At 48.2% G+C, this 16,250-nt stretch overlaps 7 protein-coding genes across 7 annotated transcripts; 4 read left to right on the top strand and 3 right to left on the bottom strand.

Moving 5' to 3' along the window:
• Positions 1-643: 643 nt before the first annotated feature.
• On the bottom strand, positions 644-2,985 carry PEX2_018900 (putative chromatin remodeling complex subunit (Arp8); the record flags this gene model as incomplete). Its single annotated transcript, XM_016739165.1, has 4 exons — positions 644-2,275; positions 2,328-2,727; positions 2,800-2,878; positions 2,946-2,985. 4 exons carry the CDS (start codon positions 2,983-2,985, stop codon positions 644-646), a joined length of 2,151 nt encoding a protein of 716 aa, XP_016603052.1.
• A 485-nt stretch (positions 2,986-3,470) lies between these two features.
• On the top strand, positions 3,471-4,313 carry PEX2_018890 (ADP-ribosylation factor family protein; the record flags this gene model as incomplete). The annotated part of the gene is made up of 5 exons (XM_016739164.1): positions 3,471-3,545; positions 3,640-3,678; positions 3,759-3,842; positions 3,901-4,224; positions 4,287-4,313. 5 exons carry the CDS (start codon positions 3,471-3,473, stop codon positions 4,311-4,313), a joined length of 549 nt encoding a protein of 182 aa, XP_016603051.1.
• Positions 4,314-4,888: 575 nt separating this feature from the next.
• PEX2_018880 (zinc-dependent alcohol dehydrogenase) lies at positions 4,889-6,477 on the top strand (the record flags this gene model as incomplete). Its single annotated transcript, XM_016739163.1, has 9 exons — positions 4,889-5,129; positions 5,200-5,240; positions 5,349-5,405; positions 5,480-5,501; positions 5,567-5,647; positions 5,702-5,795; positions 5,864-5,914; positions 5,986-6,239; positions 6,293-6,477. The coding sequence occupies 9 exons, from the start codon at positions 4,889-4,891 to the stop codon at positions 6,475-6,477; spliced, it is 1,026 nt and encodes a 341-aa protein (XP_016603050.1).
• Positions 6,478-8,664: 2,187 nt separating this feature from the next.
• Positions 8,665-9,668, bottom strand: PEX2_018870 (uncharacterized protein; the record flags this gene model as incomplete). Its single annotated transcript, XM_016739162.1, has 2 exons — positions 8,665-9,393; positions 9,477-9,668. The coding sequence occupies 2 exons, from the start codon at positions 9,666-9,668 to the stop codon at positions 8,665-8,667; spliced, it is 921 nt and encodes a 306-aa protein (XP_016603049.1).
• A 700-nt stretch (positions 9,669-10,368) lies between these two features.
• On the top strand, positions 10,369-11,950 carry PEX2_018860 (dihydroorotate dehydrogenase 2; the record flags this gene model as incomplete). The annotated part of the gene is made up of 2 exons (XM_016739161.1): positions 10,369-10,827; positions 10,883-11,950. 2 exons carry the CDS (start codon positions 10,369-10,371, stop codon positions 11,948-11,950), a joined length of 1,527 nt encoding a protein of 508 aa, XP_016603048.1.
• Positions 11,951-12,804: 854 nt separating this feature from the next.
• Positions 12,805-13,653, bottom strand: PEX2_018850 (triose-phosphate isomerase; the record flags this gene model as incomplete). Its single annotated transcript, XM_016739160.1, has 1 exon — positions 12,805-13,653. One exon carries the CDS (start codon positions 13,651-13,653, stop codon positions 12,805-12,807), a length of 849 nt encoding a protein of 282 aa, XP_016603047.1.
• Positions 13,654-15,397: 1,744 nt separating this feature from the next.
• On the top strand, positions 15,398-15,877 carry PEX2_018840 (RpiB/LacA/LacB family sugar-phosphate isomerase; the record flags this gene model as incomplete). The annotated part of the gene is made up of 1 exon (XM_016739159.1): positions 15,398-15,877. One exon carries the CDS (start codon positions 15,398-15,400, stop codon positions 15,875-15,877), a length of 480 nt encoding a protein of 159 aa, XP_016603046.1.
• Positions 15,878-16,250: the final 373 nt, after the last annotated feature.

Genomic DNA, 16,250 nt, shown 5'->3' with positions numbered 1-16,250 from the left:
TAGACTGGAATAATTCGAGATGATATCGCCTCAAATTTGCCAAACAAGAATGGCAGTGCAACTGTACAATAGCCAGTTAGTATAAGAACTCGATTCAAAATGGAGAGGAAACTGGTCGCAAACCTACCGGAAGGAAAGTCAAGGGCTTGTAGAAAGTCAGGGACAGCAGTAGGGAGGAAGATTGGCAGTAATATCACAACCCAGCGGTTAAGCTCGCCAATAGAAGAGACTTATCCAGACTGGCCACAAACGAAGCTGGAGGAATCGGCAAAAGCTACCATACAGAGCAACTCCGGAGCTGAGCCTGAGAACCAGTATTCTGCCTATATTCACCGCCCATTTGATGTGTTGAGCGATGTAGGTGTGGAAATACAGAGTTTATGTCGTGGAAAGACGGGGTTTACTAGATAAAAGGGAGAGATTGAGGCAAAAAGTGCGTGCATTTATTCAACCTTTGGACAATAGCTCACAGCTAATCCCGACTCTTTTCTTTTAGGTCCTCTAATCACCAATTGCAAAATTCAAAGAACTCCATTGTATTAGAGAGAGGAAAAAAAATGAAATTCCTTTTGAAAGTGACCAAAAACATGCAACTCCCACGCCGAATTCTCATAATACCGTAAGTAAATATCCTAAAGTGCACTCAGTAGGCCCACATGCACTTGTACGCCATCAGCCGGGGACCAAGTCGATCATACTCCAGTCTTCCAATCCAACTGTCGTTTGTGCCGCTTAGTTTGCCGAAAATGCTGGCTCCCTTCCACGCAACGACCTGGGGGTCGAGGTCTCTGGGCGGCGTCCCGATCATGATCTCCTTTGAGAAGCCAGGGCGGAGAGCCTGCAGTCGCTCTTCCAAAAAGAGATGGAACCCGCTAGTCAAGCTACCTCCACCGACGACCATGATACCGCCGATGAAATCCCGCATCTTCTTCTCGTCTGAGCGAGCTGCGTGAGCAATGGAGGTCAGGATAGCGTTATCCAAACCGAACACAGGCATGATATCATCACGATCTTCCACCGCAGGAGGGCGGGGAGCTTGGGCCGCAGCGGCCGTGGCAGCGGGTGTGCTTGTCCCTCCTGCCTGAGGAGTCCCTGTGTTCTCCGGCCCTGGAGAACCAGCGACAGAAGATCGAGGCGTGCCCTCCAGATCTTGGACTTTGCTTAAGGCATGAGGGTGTTGGGGGCGGCTTGGTGTGGCCTGAACATCCGGCGCTGTCGATAGGGACTCGCCATTTGCCTTGCTATGAGGGGGGAGGGGAGGAGCCATGGCAGTCAAAATCTCTGACTGGGCTGCAGAAGTAGGATCATTAGGTGATCCGTCGTAGATGTCAACAGACCGATCGATCAAGGTCCGTCTCCCGGTAATTTTGTCAGAGTTGTCGAAAATGGCAGGCTCAAAAACACCCATTGGTGCAAGGTGAACTTCATCAAAAGCCTTAAAGGTATACTTTCGTGTATCTTGGCCTGCCACACGAAGGTGGAAGTCGAAGACTTGTGGAGAAACGCTAGCTTCATTCATGGTGCAGATGTTCTTCTTTAGCTCTTCAGCCAGAAGGAAGTCGTGTCTACGCCGTAGATTGATATCGGCATAGGGGAAATGATCGTGCAGCATCATCTTGATGAACGTTTCGGTCATGTCTTGACCACCGTACTTCAGGTTTACTCGGGAGTTCTCAATACACATGCCTTCTTCCACGCAGCAGATTGAAGTCTTCTGCGCTCCAATATCGACGACACATGCCGAGGTGAAACCAGCACCAAAGGTGGCTGCCAGACTCTCTTGGATGAAACACACTCGAGCGAACGCGAACTCTCGCATCAACATATCCAAGACTTGGGTGACATAGGACTTGTCGTAAAGATCCGGGATAACGAACACACATGAATACTGGGTCCAATCCTTCTTGCTCGTCAAGCGCAGTTGATTCTTAATCGCATCTTCCACGATCAAGGAAATATCCAGGAAGAGAGACCTCTTGCTTGTGTAGTCTTTCTCATTGCACCAACCATTCCGGATTGGCCAATACAGCTTGTATCGAGGTTTTGAGGAATCCGGCACCCGCAGGGCCGGCTGTCCGACAATGTACTCTGGTGGGGGATTAGAAAGCTCGGTCCATTCAGCACGCATTGGATCATTGTGTTCAGAGATAATTTCTGGCACGGTTCTGCGGTTATAGTTAACAACCATCTCCTTGGAGTTTGGAAGCATTCTTCGCTTGTTCTGTCGCATGTGCACCTTCAAATCAGCAGACATCTGATTGAAATGAGACGACCACTATCCGAAAAATTAGCATACGGCTATCTCGATAGAATTGCACTGGACATACTTCAGATCCAAAGGCCTTTTCGGGCTCCATTTCAGAGCCATCATCGTGCTTAAACCTCTTAGGCTTAGGTTCATCATGATCTTCAGACTCGTTGGTGGCTGATTTCCTCGCAATCACCATTGGCAAGGTCTTCGGCAATGCGTCGCTGGCAAGTCCAATCCGGAGGTTCTGACTGCCCATATGGATGACAATAACCTTGGAGCCAGCCATCTCGGCCGGGGTCTCCTCTGCATCCTCCATGTGGGCGTCACCATCTGCTTCACCCTCGCCTTCCACAGTCTCGGTCTTGGTCATAGCGAGGGCTCGATCGTGATCCTTCGCTTTTTTGGTCATCTTTGTCCTTGCTTCCTCATTTTGGAGTCGGAATGCGAGGTTTTGATCGTCTCGTTTCAGGTAGTCACTAGATAGCGCAAATCAGCATTGACGTTCTCAAATAGAGCCGTTCGACAGATGTCAGTCTCGGTATACGTACGTGTAGTAGTTCTTCTGGTTGATTGCTGGGATCTGCGGCCAGCTGGATAGCTCCATGTTATTGTCAGTCCGCTCCAGGCCTATGTCAAGTATTAGCTGCTCTGTTGTAGACGGTCGCATTCCACCAGCTCAGTCGGGTAATCTTACCCTCATCCCGGAGGGCCTTGCCCGACTTCTTTCCAACCATGATGGTATCGGTCCGTAGCCGGCTCTCTTCAATTGAGACTAATCGCGGCAAATCTAGGGAGTGCGCTGGAGGTGACTGCAGTTACCTAGTCGCGCTTGAGATCGTGAAGGGTTGTCGTATAGAATGCGATAAAAGTGAACAACCCCAGAATATGACAGAGGGAAAGAGACAATGGGGGTTTTCTAAATGAGGAGCTCAATCCCGCAAGACGATGATCCCCCGATTGACCGCCCACACCGCACAGGCCGATCGGCCAAAGAACATCCATATGTGGTTGCCACCAGTGCCTTCTTCTCTTTCACCTCTTATCTCATCTACTTGTACCATAACCTCCATAGCGAGTTGGTCTCATTTCAATCCATACGACTTACGCGCCCCTCGACCTATCATCCTCCCTCAACCTATCATCATCGGCCTACATACTTGCCCGGACAACCTGTGAACTGAACAGTGAACAACGTGCCCACCCGTTAATCATACACACAATGGGAGGTTCACTATCGCGTATCTGGTCCCTGCTCTGGTCCAAGAAGGAGATCCGCATCCTGATTCTAGGACTTGTATGTTGTGTCTCACTGCATCCCACGCGGGGAAAGCAGGTTCTCATTAGTGTGACAAGGACCGAAACTAATGAACATTCTTTCGGAAATTTAGGATAACGCCGGAAAGACCACGTTGCTGTACAGACTCAAGGTAGGTTATTATGGCTTGGAAACTGTGGTTTTCTGGCGCGTTTGAGTGAGATTCGCGGGGCTGACACCTCGCGCCCACAGATTGGTGAGGTCGTCACTACGATACCTACAATCGGTTTCAACGTTGAGTCGGTCACATATAAGAATCTCAATCTTAATGTCTGGGTATGTTTTACCCGTCTCTAAGCTCACTCGGGTCATACCTAACATCTCTGGATCGTAGGATCTTGGTGGCCAAACTTCTATCCGCCCATACTGGCGATGCTACTACGCCAACACCGCCGCAGTGGTCTTTGTCATCGACTCCACAGATATTGAGCGATTAGGGACTGCGGCAGATGAATTAGCAGCCATGTTGAATGAGGAGGAACTCCACGACGCGGCATTGCTGGTGTTTGCCAACAAACAAGATCAGCCCGGTGCCAAGGGCGCAGGCGAGATCTCAGAGGCTTTGAAGCTGGGAGAGCTGCGGGATCGAAACTGGAGTATTGTCGCTTGCTCTGCCATTGATGGCAAGGGTATTAATGAAGGAATGGATTGGCTGGTGGTTCGTTTCTTTCCCCGATACTACCTGCTAGTTTCTCAAACTAACTATGCCTCTACTTGCAGCAAACAATCCAGTCCGAGAATGCATGATTTTCTGGAGTTCTATGTCAGGTTTAGAATTTCATCTTTGATACCTTGGTGTTCGAGTTTCTCATGCGACTCGGAGGCCTTCTGCTGCATTCGGAGTGATGTACCACTTCTTCCCTTCGACTCTGCCTAGCAGAGTCCTTGTCTTATATTCCTTCATGATTGTTCCGATGTCAGACCTGCGGCTTACACATAATTGTTTAATTTGAATTTTTGACACTGAACTCTGTAAAAGAGAAGTGTCGGATTTATTCTATCTTCGTAATCGGTAATCGATTATTTGTATTGATACCTTCATCCCCATCTTCATCTTCCGGTCTAACCTGCCTCATCTACCCAACCTGCCCGAATTCGAGATCCTTCCATATACACATATGTATATCTTGGCATCTGTTACCATGTAGGTAACTGTTTCTGCTTATCTTTGCATCCTTCCTCGCACCCCCGCATCTGCGATACGACTAATGCCGCCTATCGGATCAGGTCTCAACTACCGAACTATTTAAGCCAACTGTCCTCGTAAAGATTCACAAACTATTTCCAAGAACGTGATCTTAAATATTCGTAGAACCAGCAACATGTCGGTCCCCCCAATCCCTCCAATTCAAATTGCTGCTGTTATCGCATCCACGAGCACTCCTGTCTCCGCAAGGGTGGGGATCAAGAGCAATCGTCCCGTGCCAACTCCAGGAAAAGGCGAAATTCTCGTCAAGCTCGAGTTTTCTGGAGTATGTCACTCGGATCTTCACAGCATCCGTGGCGACACGCCTATGTTGACTGATGTCGCGGGTCATGAAGGTGTTGGGAAAGTAGTCAAAGGTAAGACCTATCCCTACATCAGGTTAAACGCAGCCCCGAACAGCATACTAACATGACTCGTTGTTTTTAGTCGGACCAGAAGTTGACGAGAAGCAATGGATGGGAACGCGGGTTGGTATCAGGTCCGTCTCTTTCATCGAAAATCGGTCGTCCGGTTGAAGTTATATTAACACCGGAGGCATTTCCATCATTAGATGGCTCTACAGCTCTTGTCGCCAGTGCGAAATTTGTGAAATCAACCATACCGTATGCCCGTATCAGAAGAATGCCGGTGCAGTAAGTTGTTGATCGCCGCAAATCACGTCTCTCACACCATTGTTTCCGTTACTGATTGCATTGATGGTTTGCAGAATGTACCTGGAACCTTCCAGCGTAAGTATTCCATTCTTCGCTGTGATCATTCAATCCATTTGATCACTTCTAATATCATGTCTCAGAGTATATTGTCAGTCCAGCACTTCATGTAACAAGGATCCCGGAGCAGCTTTCACCAGATAGTGCCGCGCCTCTTCTATGTGGTATGTTTTCCCCATTGGTATTCGGCCGGTATGAATGCTAATCATTATCTACAGCTGGAATTGCCATGTACTCTTCCATCATGAAGACCAAGACTCGCCCTGGAGATTACCTTGCCATCCTTGGGGCTGGAGGTGGCCTTGGTCATATGTACATCCCCAGCCCAGCTTTCCATGGCTAGAAGGAGCTTTGTTTTCTGACAAAGATATCTCGTGCAGGGGAATTCAAATTGCCGCTAAAAAGGGCCTGAAGGTCATTGCGATTGACAGGTATGTGATAGTTCCAGTTGAACCTTTCCTATCACCTTCATAACAAACTAACCTGATGGTGCTTCCAAAAGTGGGGATAAGAAAAAACAACTATGCCTTTCGCTTGGGGCTACGGAATTTCTGGACTACCGCGAAGTGGACATTGTCCAGGCAGTCAAAGCCAAGACAACCTTTGGTGTACATGCTGTAATCTGCACTGCCAACGGCGAACGAGCATACGAACAAAGTATGCAGATGTTACGTCCTTTTGGAACGCTGGTCTGCGTCGGTATTCCCAACAAGCCATTCAAACTGCCAGCTACCCCATTCGATATGATTGTCAAGGGTGGGTACTCTCGTTTGGTTTAGAATATGATCCGATCTGACCAACTGATACAGGTCTCACTATTGTCGGAAACTCTGCAGGAACAGCGGATGAGATGGATGAGATGTTGGCTATGGCCGTGGCTGGTGATGTGAAGGCGCACATTGACGTCTTTGAGTTGGACGATATCAATGATGTGCTGGACCGCCTGGAGCGCTCGGAGATTGATGGCAGAGTGGTCCTGAGAATCCCCCAGTAGGTGCAACAGCTGGCATGCTCCTGGAGCTTTTTTAAGGTAGTATTCATATTGAAAAAAAATATATATTGTCACTTATATTCATATATGCAGCGTTTCTTAAGTAGATCTTTCCAACTACAAACAAACAATCCAACACTTAAATAATAAAACAATACCAGGTAGATGAAGATAGAGCAAAAAAGAAACGATGGTTCCAGAGGTACCCTCGACTTTGGCGTTATTAGCACCACACTCTAACTAACTGAGTTATGGAACTATTGATATATGGTGCTCCGATTTTGGCTATTTGAGCCAAAACCAAAAATGACTCCTCTGCAGCACAATGTTGTAGTCATAGTCCAACGTGTCACTACTTTGAAGGATGCAATTTGCAGCAAAAATGCAAAATTCAATGGTCGATCCAGGTCCACAAATGTGTCTTTAGAACCCGAGAAGAACGTACATTGGATAGATTGGTAGGCCGACAAACCAGACATTGCATTTATATATAACCGACAAAAGGTGATACACATCATATTCTTGATATGGCAATTCCACCCATTAAACCGAAAGATAAGATTTGCTCTACATGGAATCCCCCAACATTTCAGCGGTAGATGCAATGCTTGCCTATTTGGATTCAACGAGAGACAGAATTCCATACTATGTGGTTTCTGGAAATCATTGCTACAACATGCGCTCAATGATGACCTTCGAGGGGTTTTACTAATTAGATCCCCTCATATAATTTGCAGGAAACCTCAAAGATATGTGGCCTGTCTTGCTGAAGATAAAAACTCTTTTTTTGTCGTGATGGGGAAAAAACCATTGAAGTCAACAGAAGACAGCAGTGATGTTAACCATGACCTCTATAACTAGTGGACTACATAAAAAAGAAGAAAAAAAGAAATGGCGCCACCCGGAATCGAACCGGGGCTAAGACAGAATTGGACACCACAATGTCTCGTCATACCACTAGACCATGGCACCAATAAGATGGAAGGTTCTGGTGTATTTAAACTTATGATCTTGATGCATGTATTACCAGAGTGGCTGGCTTACTCCATGTCAACAGCATAAGCGAGATAGAAAAAAAATGTGTACAAGACAGTGATATACTAAGGAAAAATAGGGTTCAATGAAATATAGTATATATAGCATAGTTTACTTGTTTGAAATATATCAAATAAAATAAAATAAACTAGAGCTACGAGAAGTCCGAAGCTAAACCCGAGCTCTTCAATATTTATATTCATCTTTATCTTCTTGTTAACTTCATATAGTGGCACCTACCTAGACATACGTATATCCTTAAAATGACAAAGCATCAGCTAGAGCTGAATATCCATATACCCTTTCGTTATTCAGGAAGTATATCCACTCCCGTATACTAATTCCGGAAGGAAAAGACCTGTAATGTATATAAGTTCGAGAGATAGAGATGCCGATACCATACGTAGAAACATATGCCGTACTTAGCGGTAAGAGAAGACAACGAGATTTGCATTTCAGGGTCCAACAGACAACAGACGACTCGTATCTAGCAGTTGATATACCTCACTGGCAGTACCGACCAGCTTTTTCAACGATAAGTTGATCGGGGCCATTCACTCTCGTGTCTCTATAGACCAAATAGATTCTCCTCTATTTTAAGACTATATCTCGACTAAACCGGCTGGTTTCAAACCCATTCATTTGATAAAAGCTGGTTTCCTTTCATGGAAGCTTGAATTGGACCTCACTTCGGATCTACTCACCTGGCACAGAAGTAGCGAGGTGTGACTGATGCGGAATAACTCCAAGATGTGACCACTGTTTCAATTCAGATAATTTTTGGTTGACTATAATGTAATTTATTTGAATAAATGTTGGCGTCCAAGACATACAGAGTCAGCAGTTCGTTTTCATCCTCGAGCCCGGGGAAACCCTATGTTTGGTACATAAAAAAAAGGCTTCATATAATGAAGACATCCAAGAGAATGAACGGGAAGGAAGGGCTATTGTGGAATGAACATTAATATACGCGTGATATCTTAGCATAGACGTGTTCTTTCTTTACTAGTTACAAGGCGATCGAGTATCTTAGGCTTTCATCCAGGCATTTCACTATATAGAGATACAGTTAATTGAATAAATGACAGGAAACGACTCATTGTGTACATTTTACCTTCTTACGCCTCTCATATACGATCAAATTTTACTCAAATTTTAAGAGTTCCTTGACTTTCCTAGGCCACCTATCCACCCTCGCCCGGAAACCCTTTCTGCAACAACCACTGCTAGGCAACTCACCATCAACCCTTCGAGAATTCCATCCAAATCAGCATCGAACTCAGCAATAACGTTCAAAGAGCCCATAATTTGTCGATCAGTTCTGTTTTGCCACACCGCAAGAATATCATCTGGTTGATCCGCAGAAAAGAACTTAAGGTTGCCGTTCCCATCACTAGGACCAGCGCCTTTCCTTTCAGCTTCAAGGAGAGACAATGCAGCCTTAGATCCTTTCCAGTAGAATGTTTTGACAGCCCCGCCACCAGTAATTTCAACACGATAAGTCCTACCAATTCCCTTTCGAACAATATCCACCGAGCAGTGCTTGACAAGGTCTAGGGAACTTTCCCCAGAACTCGGAAGCTCACTTTGAAGGGAATCGGCACCTACTTGGCGGAAGATATCTACTGTCACGTGGAGACCGAGCAGACCCTCAAAGCCATGGTAGTGAATTTGCGCACGGTGGTCTTGGGGCTCAGGAGATGGGTCTTTCCGGTTGCGCACAACATTGCCACCAGAGTAAAGATCAAACGAGGCCGGCAAATAAAGGCCCTGACGGTACCAGGGAATGCGCAAGGTGTGATATACTGGGCTTGGAGATTGAGCAAGTCCCCCAGAAGGGTGAACTTGAAGACAAAAGCTGAACGCATTTGTACCGAGTGCTACCTGTTGAAATTGGTGAGTACTATTTAAATTTACGAGGGTTTATAGGTATAAAGCAATGCACCTATACCAAGCTGCCAACATACATCTTTGAAGACGTTGAATGAACGGTACGGCTCCTTTGCACGATTTGTCTGAGGCCTCGCTTCTGGGATACTATTCGTAGACACTCTCTGCGAGGGTGCATTTTCCTGAACGGGGGAATCGTTCTCATCGTCAAAATAGACATGGTCAAATCCCACCGCTGAAGAGTTGGTTGTTCTCCCTTGCGTCCTCATTCTGGGTAGGATCTGTGGCGTGCGACCTCGATTGTTCAGCAACGTAGAAAATAAAATGTTTCAGTACAGATGCAGTCGCAAGCTAAAGGGTTCGCAATATGTGGGAGTTAGAAGTTGACGTTGGTCATAGCCGAGCTTTAACAGTGTTGCCCGACACGAGCTTGTGATCATCGAAGAGAAGATCGCCGGTCAATATAATTCATTCATTCTGCACATAAAGCCTAGGTATTATTCGAGATCTCGAGATAAAATATATTCCGAAGCACCTTGCAATCGCCAACAATCATTAAAATCATGCCTGAAGGCATATAAGACGAAGTACTCCGTATATGAGTGAACATCCAGCGATGTAGCTATCCAATGCTACCGCCCTAGATTCTGCAGGCCTTATTTCCACCGCCCGGACTGTGCAGCAAAGAACCCGAATCCGCCCTCGAGAACTGCAAGGGACGTGCGAGAACCTCGGATCGTGCTCAATTGCAATTGTAAGTGTTTTATTAGGTGCATACTGAATTGTATGTACTGCTCCAATTGGCTAGTCCACTATGGGAGTCGATTGGACCTTGACTAGCTCCACGGCCCCAGTCACAATCCACTATTAATCGCAAGTACTAACCGCTGTATAGGTTCGATCGGGCGTTGCTCCGCCGGCGAAGATAGTTAGCTCCACACAATAAAAATGGCTTGTAACTCCGCAACAATGGCTTGGAGATCCAGCGTCCGGTCTCGCGCTCTTCCTACCTCCCGCTTGACCCAACGGCCGTCGGCATTGCTACCGAAGCGGGCCCATCGCTACCCTGGTGCTTCGCGATATGCATCGGACTCGGCTGCATCTGCACCCGCCGAGGCAGCTAAGGAGACAGTGAAGGATGCTACAAAGGAGGCCGCTAAGGAGATCCCTCGCAAAGCGGGCCGTGGCTCCAAGAAGGTCTTGTACGGTACCTCGTTGGCCTTGACCCTGCTGGTGGGCTACATCTATGGAACCGACACAAGAGCCAGTATCCACAGATACGGCGTTGTGCCCCTGATCCGCCTCTTGTGGCCTGATGCGGAGGATGCGCACCACAGCGGCGTGGAGAACCTGAAGGTGCTCTACCAGTATGGTCTTCACCCGCGCGAGCGTGGCGACCCGGATCGTGATGGTGCCCTGGCAACTGAGGTAATGGCATTCCCGACTCCATCGATAGCCAATCACTGACAATACCCGTCACTAGGTCTTTGGATACACCATCTCCAACCCCATCGGTATCTCCGCCGGTCTGGACAAGCACGCCGAGGTCCCTGATGCGCTGTTCGACATCGGTCCCTCCATCGTCGAGGTGGGTGGCACCACGCCTCTGCCACAGGAAGGAAACCCCAAGCCTCGAGTGTTCCGTCTGCCCTCTCAACACGCCATGATCAACCGCTACGGCCTCAACTCCAAGGGCGCCGACCACATGGCAAAGGTCCTGAAGCAGCGCGTAGCTGACTTCGCCTACGCCGCCGGATTCGGTCTGCACGAACAATCCGCGCAGCGTGTTCTGGATGGCGAAGCCAACGTCCCTCCCGGAAGTCTGATCCCGGGCAAGCTCCTTGCCGTGCAAGTTGCCAAGAACAAGCTCACCCCCGACGGAGACATCGAAGCTATCAAGCGCGACTACGTCTACTGCGTGGACCGAGTGGCGCCGTACGCCGACATCCTCGTCGTGAACGTCTCCAGCCCCAACACCCCAGGCCTGCGCGACCTCCAAGCCGCCGCACCCCTCACAGCAATCCTGACGGCGGTCGTCGCCTCCGCTAAGAACGTCCAGCGTAAGACCAAGCCCTACGTGATGGTCAAGGTCAGCCCGGATGAGGACTCTAACGAGCAGATCTCCGGCATCTGCGAGGCTGTCTGGAACTCCGGCGTCGACGGCGTCATCGTCGGTAACACCACCAACCGTCGGCCCGACCCCGTGCCCCGGGGCTTTGTCCTCCCCGCCGAGGAACAGAAGACCCTCAAGGAAACCGGTGGTTACTCCGGCCCCCAGCTGTTTGACCGCTCCGTTGCACTCGTCGCCCGCTACCGTGCCCTGCTTGACCAGGGACCTCCTTCTGCGACCGACTCGGATAAGTCTGTTGTGTCTAACCTCCCCCGGAAGGTTATCTTCGCTTCCGGCGGTATCACTACCGGTAAGGAGGCACGCGAGGCCCTCAAGGCCGGCGCTTCGGTCGCTATGATGTACACTGGTGTTGTCTACGGTGGTGTTGGCACTGTTACACGTGTTAAGCAGGAGCTGCGCGAGGAGGTGCAGAAGAAATAAGCGGTGTGAACTATGGTTTTTTATTTTTATTCTCATTCGGTCTTTGATAGATCCTGTAAATAACATGGATATGAACAAGAAAAGCAATATTCTGATATTCTGCATTCATCGTTTTTCTGCATAATCTCTCGTCCGCTCTCTCGTCCGCTCGTACGAGAGATTCGACACCTGACACTATACTATATATGTAATTGAGCAACCGAGTCAGGCAGTACCGAAAAGAAATGGAAAAAATGGAATTGTCGGTAAGACTGAACACAATAATGGCTTTGAGAGTGTATATCAATAGCTCGGATTACTCGATCAGTGCAAAATGGAGCTCTAGAGTCCACAACGAACCCACATCTAGTATGGAAGTGGACCGGGAGAGATAGCTTCACGACATCCAAGGCCTATTGAAGTTACCGAAGTTAAAAAAAGCTTTAAAAGTCATCTGAGAGGTAAATCTCTGATCGGCCGCGTGACAGGTTCACAGAAGAAAAAACCGGGGAAGTTCTCCAGTTTTGTGGGCTTGCCGGGTTCCCCCAGATAGGCTTCCCGAGAGGCACCTGAGCTGGAGATTCCCACTTTTTTCTGTTTTTTGATCCCATGAAAGGAGTTTGTGTCTAGATGCGTCTGTTTTTTGGCTGTTTTTTTGGGCTGTTTCTTTCTGTTTAAGCGGTGTTATGTATTATTCCGTATAACAGTGACGAGGAACCGTATAGTGCGAAACACAATACCGTATACCTGTATATGTGATTGTAGACACATATAGAGTGTCCAAGGCGTCAAGGTGTCGAAGCAAGGACAATACCTGGTGTGCGCAGTGCATATGGCGTCCAAGGCTATAATTAGCGAACACAACCAACACAGCATCACACCAGAGCTAGCGTCTCCTCCACCTCACGAACAACCTCCCGCACACCATCAATTTCATGCGCAAACCTGCCCAAAAACATTCCATCAACAGTGCGACCAAGCCCACCAGCCCCCCAAAGACCAGGCCCCGCACTGCCACCATACAAGACACGCACCGTACCAGGCCGAACACCAATCACAGCCCGGATACCCTGCACAACTGCTGCAACATGATCAACCCCCGCAGGCTTCGGCTGGCCAATAGCCCAGACAGGCTCGTAAGCAAAGACAACGGGCGCGTCATCCGGGATAGCATCTAGTACCGCGCGCACTAGCACCGCGCACTCCGTCACGGCCTGGCCGACAGCTTGGGAGGCGATTGGGCCGGGGGCTGTCACTTCGCCGATACAGACGAGCGGAACCATATGCTGGGCGCATGTTGCGGCTGCTTTTCGGGCCGTTTGGGAATCTGTTTCGTTGAAGATGGCGCGGCGCTCGGCGTGGCCTAGTTCGACGATTGAACAGCCCAGTGCGCGGATTGAGGCCGGTGAGACTTCACCGGTGTATGCGCCTTGGGATTCCCAGAAGCAGTCTTGTGCGCCGAGTAGGAAGGGGGGTTGGGATTGAGGGGTTCCGGTGTTGGTTAGGTTGGTTTCATACTCTTTGAGAATTTGGGCGCAGGGCCAGATGGTTAGGAAGTCTGGGATTAAAGCAAGGAGGAGTTTGTCTCGGTTTGCGGGGTGAACGATTTCGTTGGTTGGGTTGAGGAGGTCGCGCAGATAGCTGAGTGTCCGGTCTGGAGTGAAGTACATCTTTAGAGAGATGAGGAGAAGCTTCTCTGGGAGAATTGGGTAGGTGGATGCCATGGTGATGCGTAATGGGTGATGGGTGTTGTAGAAATTGTGTGTTCAAATTGATTGTCTCGTGTTATGCCTAGTGTTATGGTGGGGGATGTGCTTAGCGTTCCCGGGGGATTGGGGATACTCGGAAAAGTTGCTCTGGAAAGTGGAAGCGAGCACTCTAATTGAAATTCCAAGTAATTCCAAGTTTCATTTTGACCATCTTCGGTAATTTCCAATGTCAATGCGTTGCATTAGTGGGATTTCTGCGCTAGACGTTCCGATTGTCCCATCAGGTTAGTGTATGAGAGGGGCATTCAGGTTATGGTGCCAAGTACTAACTATGTACTCAGTACTCGGTACGTGATGTCACATCAGCCCAGACAGGGGTATACAAAGTAAGAGACCATTCGGAGTACTCAATGCCGGAGACTAATGAATGTTGACAAGACTATGATAGGCCAAGAAAGGTCAATGTAGTATCAAGTACTCCTGATAGCACATGTGCTATGTAGAATGGAACTATGTACATACATGCATGTATTTCGATAATACGCGTATTGCGCTTTGGCCTTTGTGTACAACTTGTACATTCTGAAGTGTATGCTATATCTTATGTATCTACTATAGTGTTATTAAATCCTATAGTGCAGATCCAAAGGAAAATCTGGAGTACATTGTACAATAGTACAATATACGGAGAACCGGTGGGTTAAGTTGACAGCGACCAACAACATCGGAGACGGTGGGGGAAAGTGGAGTACGCAACCTTGCAATGAGGCAATGCACATCAATTATGGGGTTTAGCGTCTGGACACTACGTACTTTGTACTTACTTGATTGTATTCGACTGGGAAATCAAGTTATGAGGCAATTCACATGTTTTGATATCTTGCATTCTATTCCAAGGTTATGCTCAGCCAGGTTTTAAGCATAGCATTGAACTTAGTTCTCAGTTATGAGGTCAATTTCAACAATTCCTGTCTTCCTGTCTTCCCGTCTTCCCGCCTGGGTGATATGCGGCTGAGGTCATAGCTGTGTATTCCTCAATATACGAGGTGCCTAGGCCTTAGCCACCGAAACCAATCCTGGCGTCGGGGAAAAAAAAGATGAAACCAAGACTCTCGGTTCTTGGCCTCGAGGCATCAAGATTTAAAAACGGAAATTGAACATGCCTGTGCAAAAAGCCACAGCTGTCTTGTCCGTCTTGTTCTGTAAGTCGTGTTCACCACTGACATCGATGGCTTGACTATGGCAGAATATGAAGCCTGGGAGGCGTAGTCCAAGCCGGCGCCAGTGAGGTTTAATAAAACATCCCGTGTAATACGAGGTAAAATGCATGTATGGCCCAAAACAAGGCTCCTAAAGTATCCGACCTCGGTTTAACCTCTTTCTGGCGCTGACCACTCACAGCCTGTCGTTGGGTGCTATGATGCTGGGGCGGGCCACCCCGGACGCTGGTAATACACGTAACAATTTCAAGGGAACCAGGCCATTCGAGTTTCTCGGTGGAGAACGGTAGATGATGATTCCATCAAATGCAAGGATTGGCTGGACCTGGGTTTGGTTACACGGCTATAAATGAGAAGAGAGGGGAAGAAGCTGAGCAAGAAGATATAAAGTCCCCCTTTGTGTACTCCTAAATCAGGATTTCTTCTCTGTATCAAACCAATCGCTCTATCTCAATTATTTCCTCGATTCAATTCATACTATAATTCATACTATTATTTGGAAATTCTTCATCCTCTTGTCCATACCTTCATCCTTCATCATGGCTACTCCATTCCGCATTGTCATGGCCTGCGACGAGGCCGGTGTCCCATACAAGGATGCCATCAAGGCCACTCTCGAGAAGAACCCTCTTGTCGCTGAGATCATTGACGTTGGTGTCAACTCATCCTCCGATAAGACTGCCTATCCTCACCCTGCCGTTGAGGGTGCCAAGCTCATCATGGATGGCAAGGCTGATCGTGGCCTCTTTATTTGTGGCACTGGTCTGGGCGTTGCTATCGCTGCGAACAAGGTGCCCGGCATCCGGGCTGTGACTGCCCACGATCCATTCTCTGTTGAGCGCTCCATCTTGAGCAACGATGCTCAAGTCTTGTGCATGGGTCAGCGTGTCATCGGTGTCGAATTGGCCAAGAAGCTCGCTACAGACTGGCTCAACTACCGCTTCGACCCCAAGTCTGCCTCTGCTGCCAAGGTCCAGGCTATCACGGACTATGAGGTCCAGTTCCGCACTGCTGCTTAGACACTTGTCACTTATCTTTGTTCTCTGTCTTGTCTTACCTGACACTCGAAACACTTTGAATATCTTGAGAATCCTCCTGGTATTGTCGCCCAACCTTGTCTTCGACAGAGCATGACTTGTCAGGTTTCATCGACTTGTCTGCACGATTGTTATGTCTTTCCTAGTTCTCACAGCGCATGATACCACGAACCAAATGTTACTTCCGCTTCCAGATTTTGGATTAGAAGGTCACATAGATATGTATATAGTGAATGAAATAACTATTATCAACTTCATCCAGACTGAACTGTAGACGAGTAGCTATATCCTCCAGGACTGTGCAATCCAATTGAGCTGACTCAGACCTTCTGCGGGGATCTATGAGTTTCCATAT

Source organism: Penicillium expansum (genome assembly GCF_000769745.1).
Source record: "Penicillium expansum strain MD-8 chromosome Unknown contig48, whole genome shotgun sequence".
NCBI classification, from domain to species: domain Eukaryota; kingdom Fungi; phylum Ascomycota; class Eurotiomycetes; order Eurotiales; family Aspergillaceae; genus Penicillium; species Penicillium expansum.
Note: the sequence above shows the minus strand (reverse complement) of the source record. Positions and strands in the feature narration are given on the sequence as shown.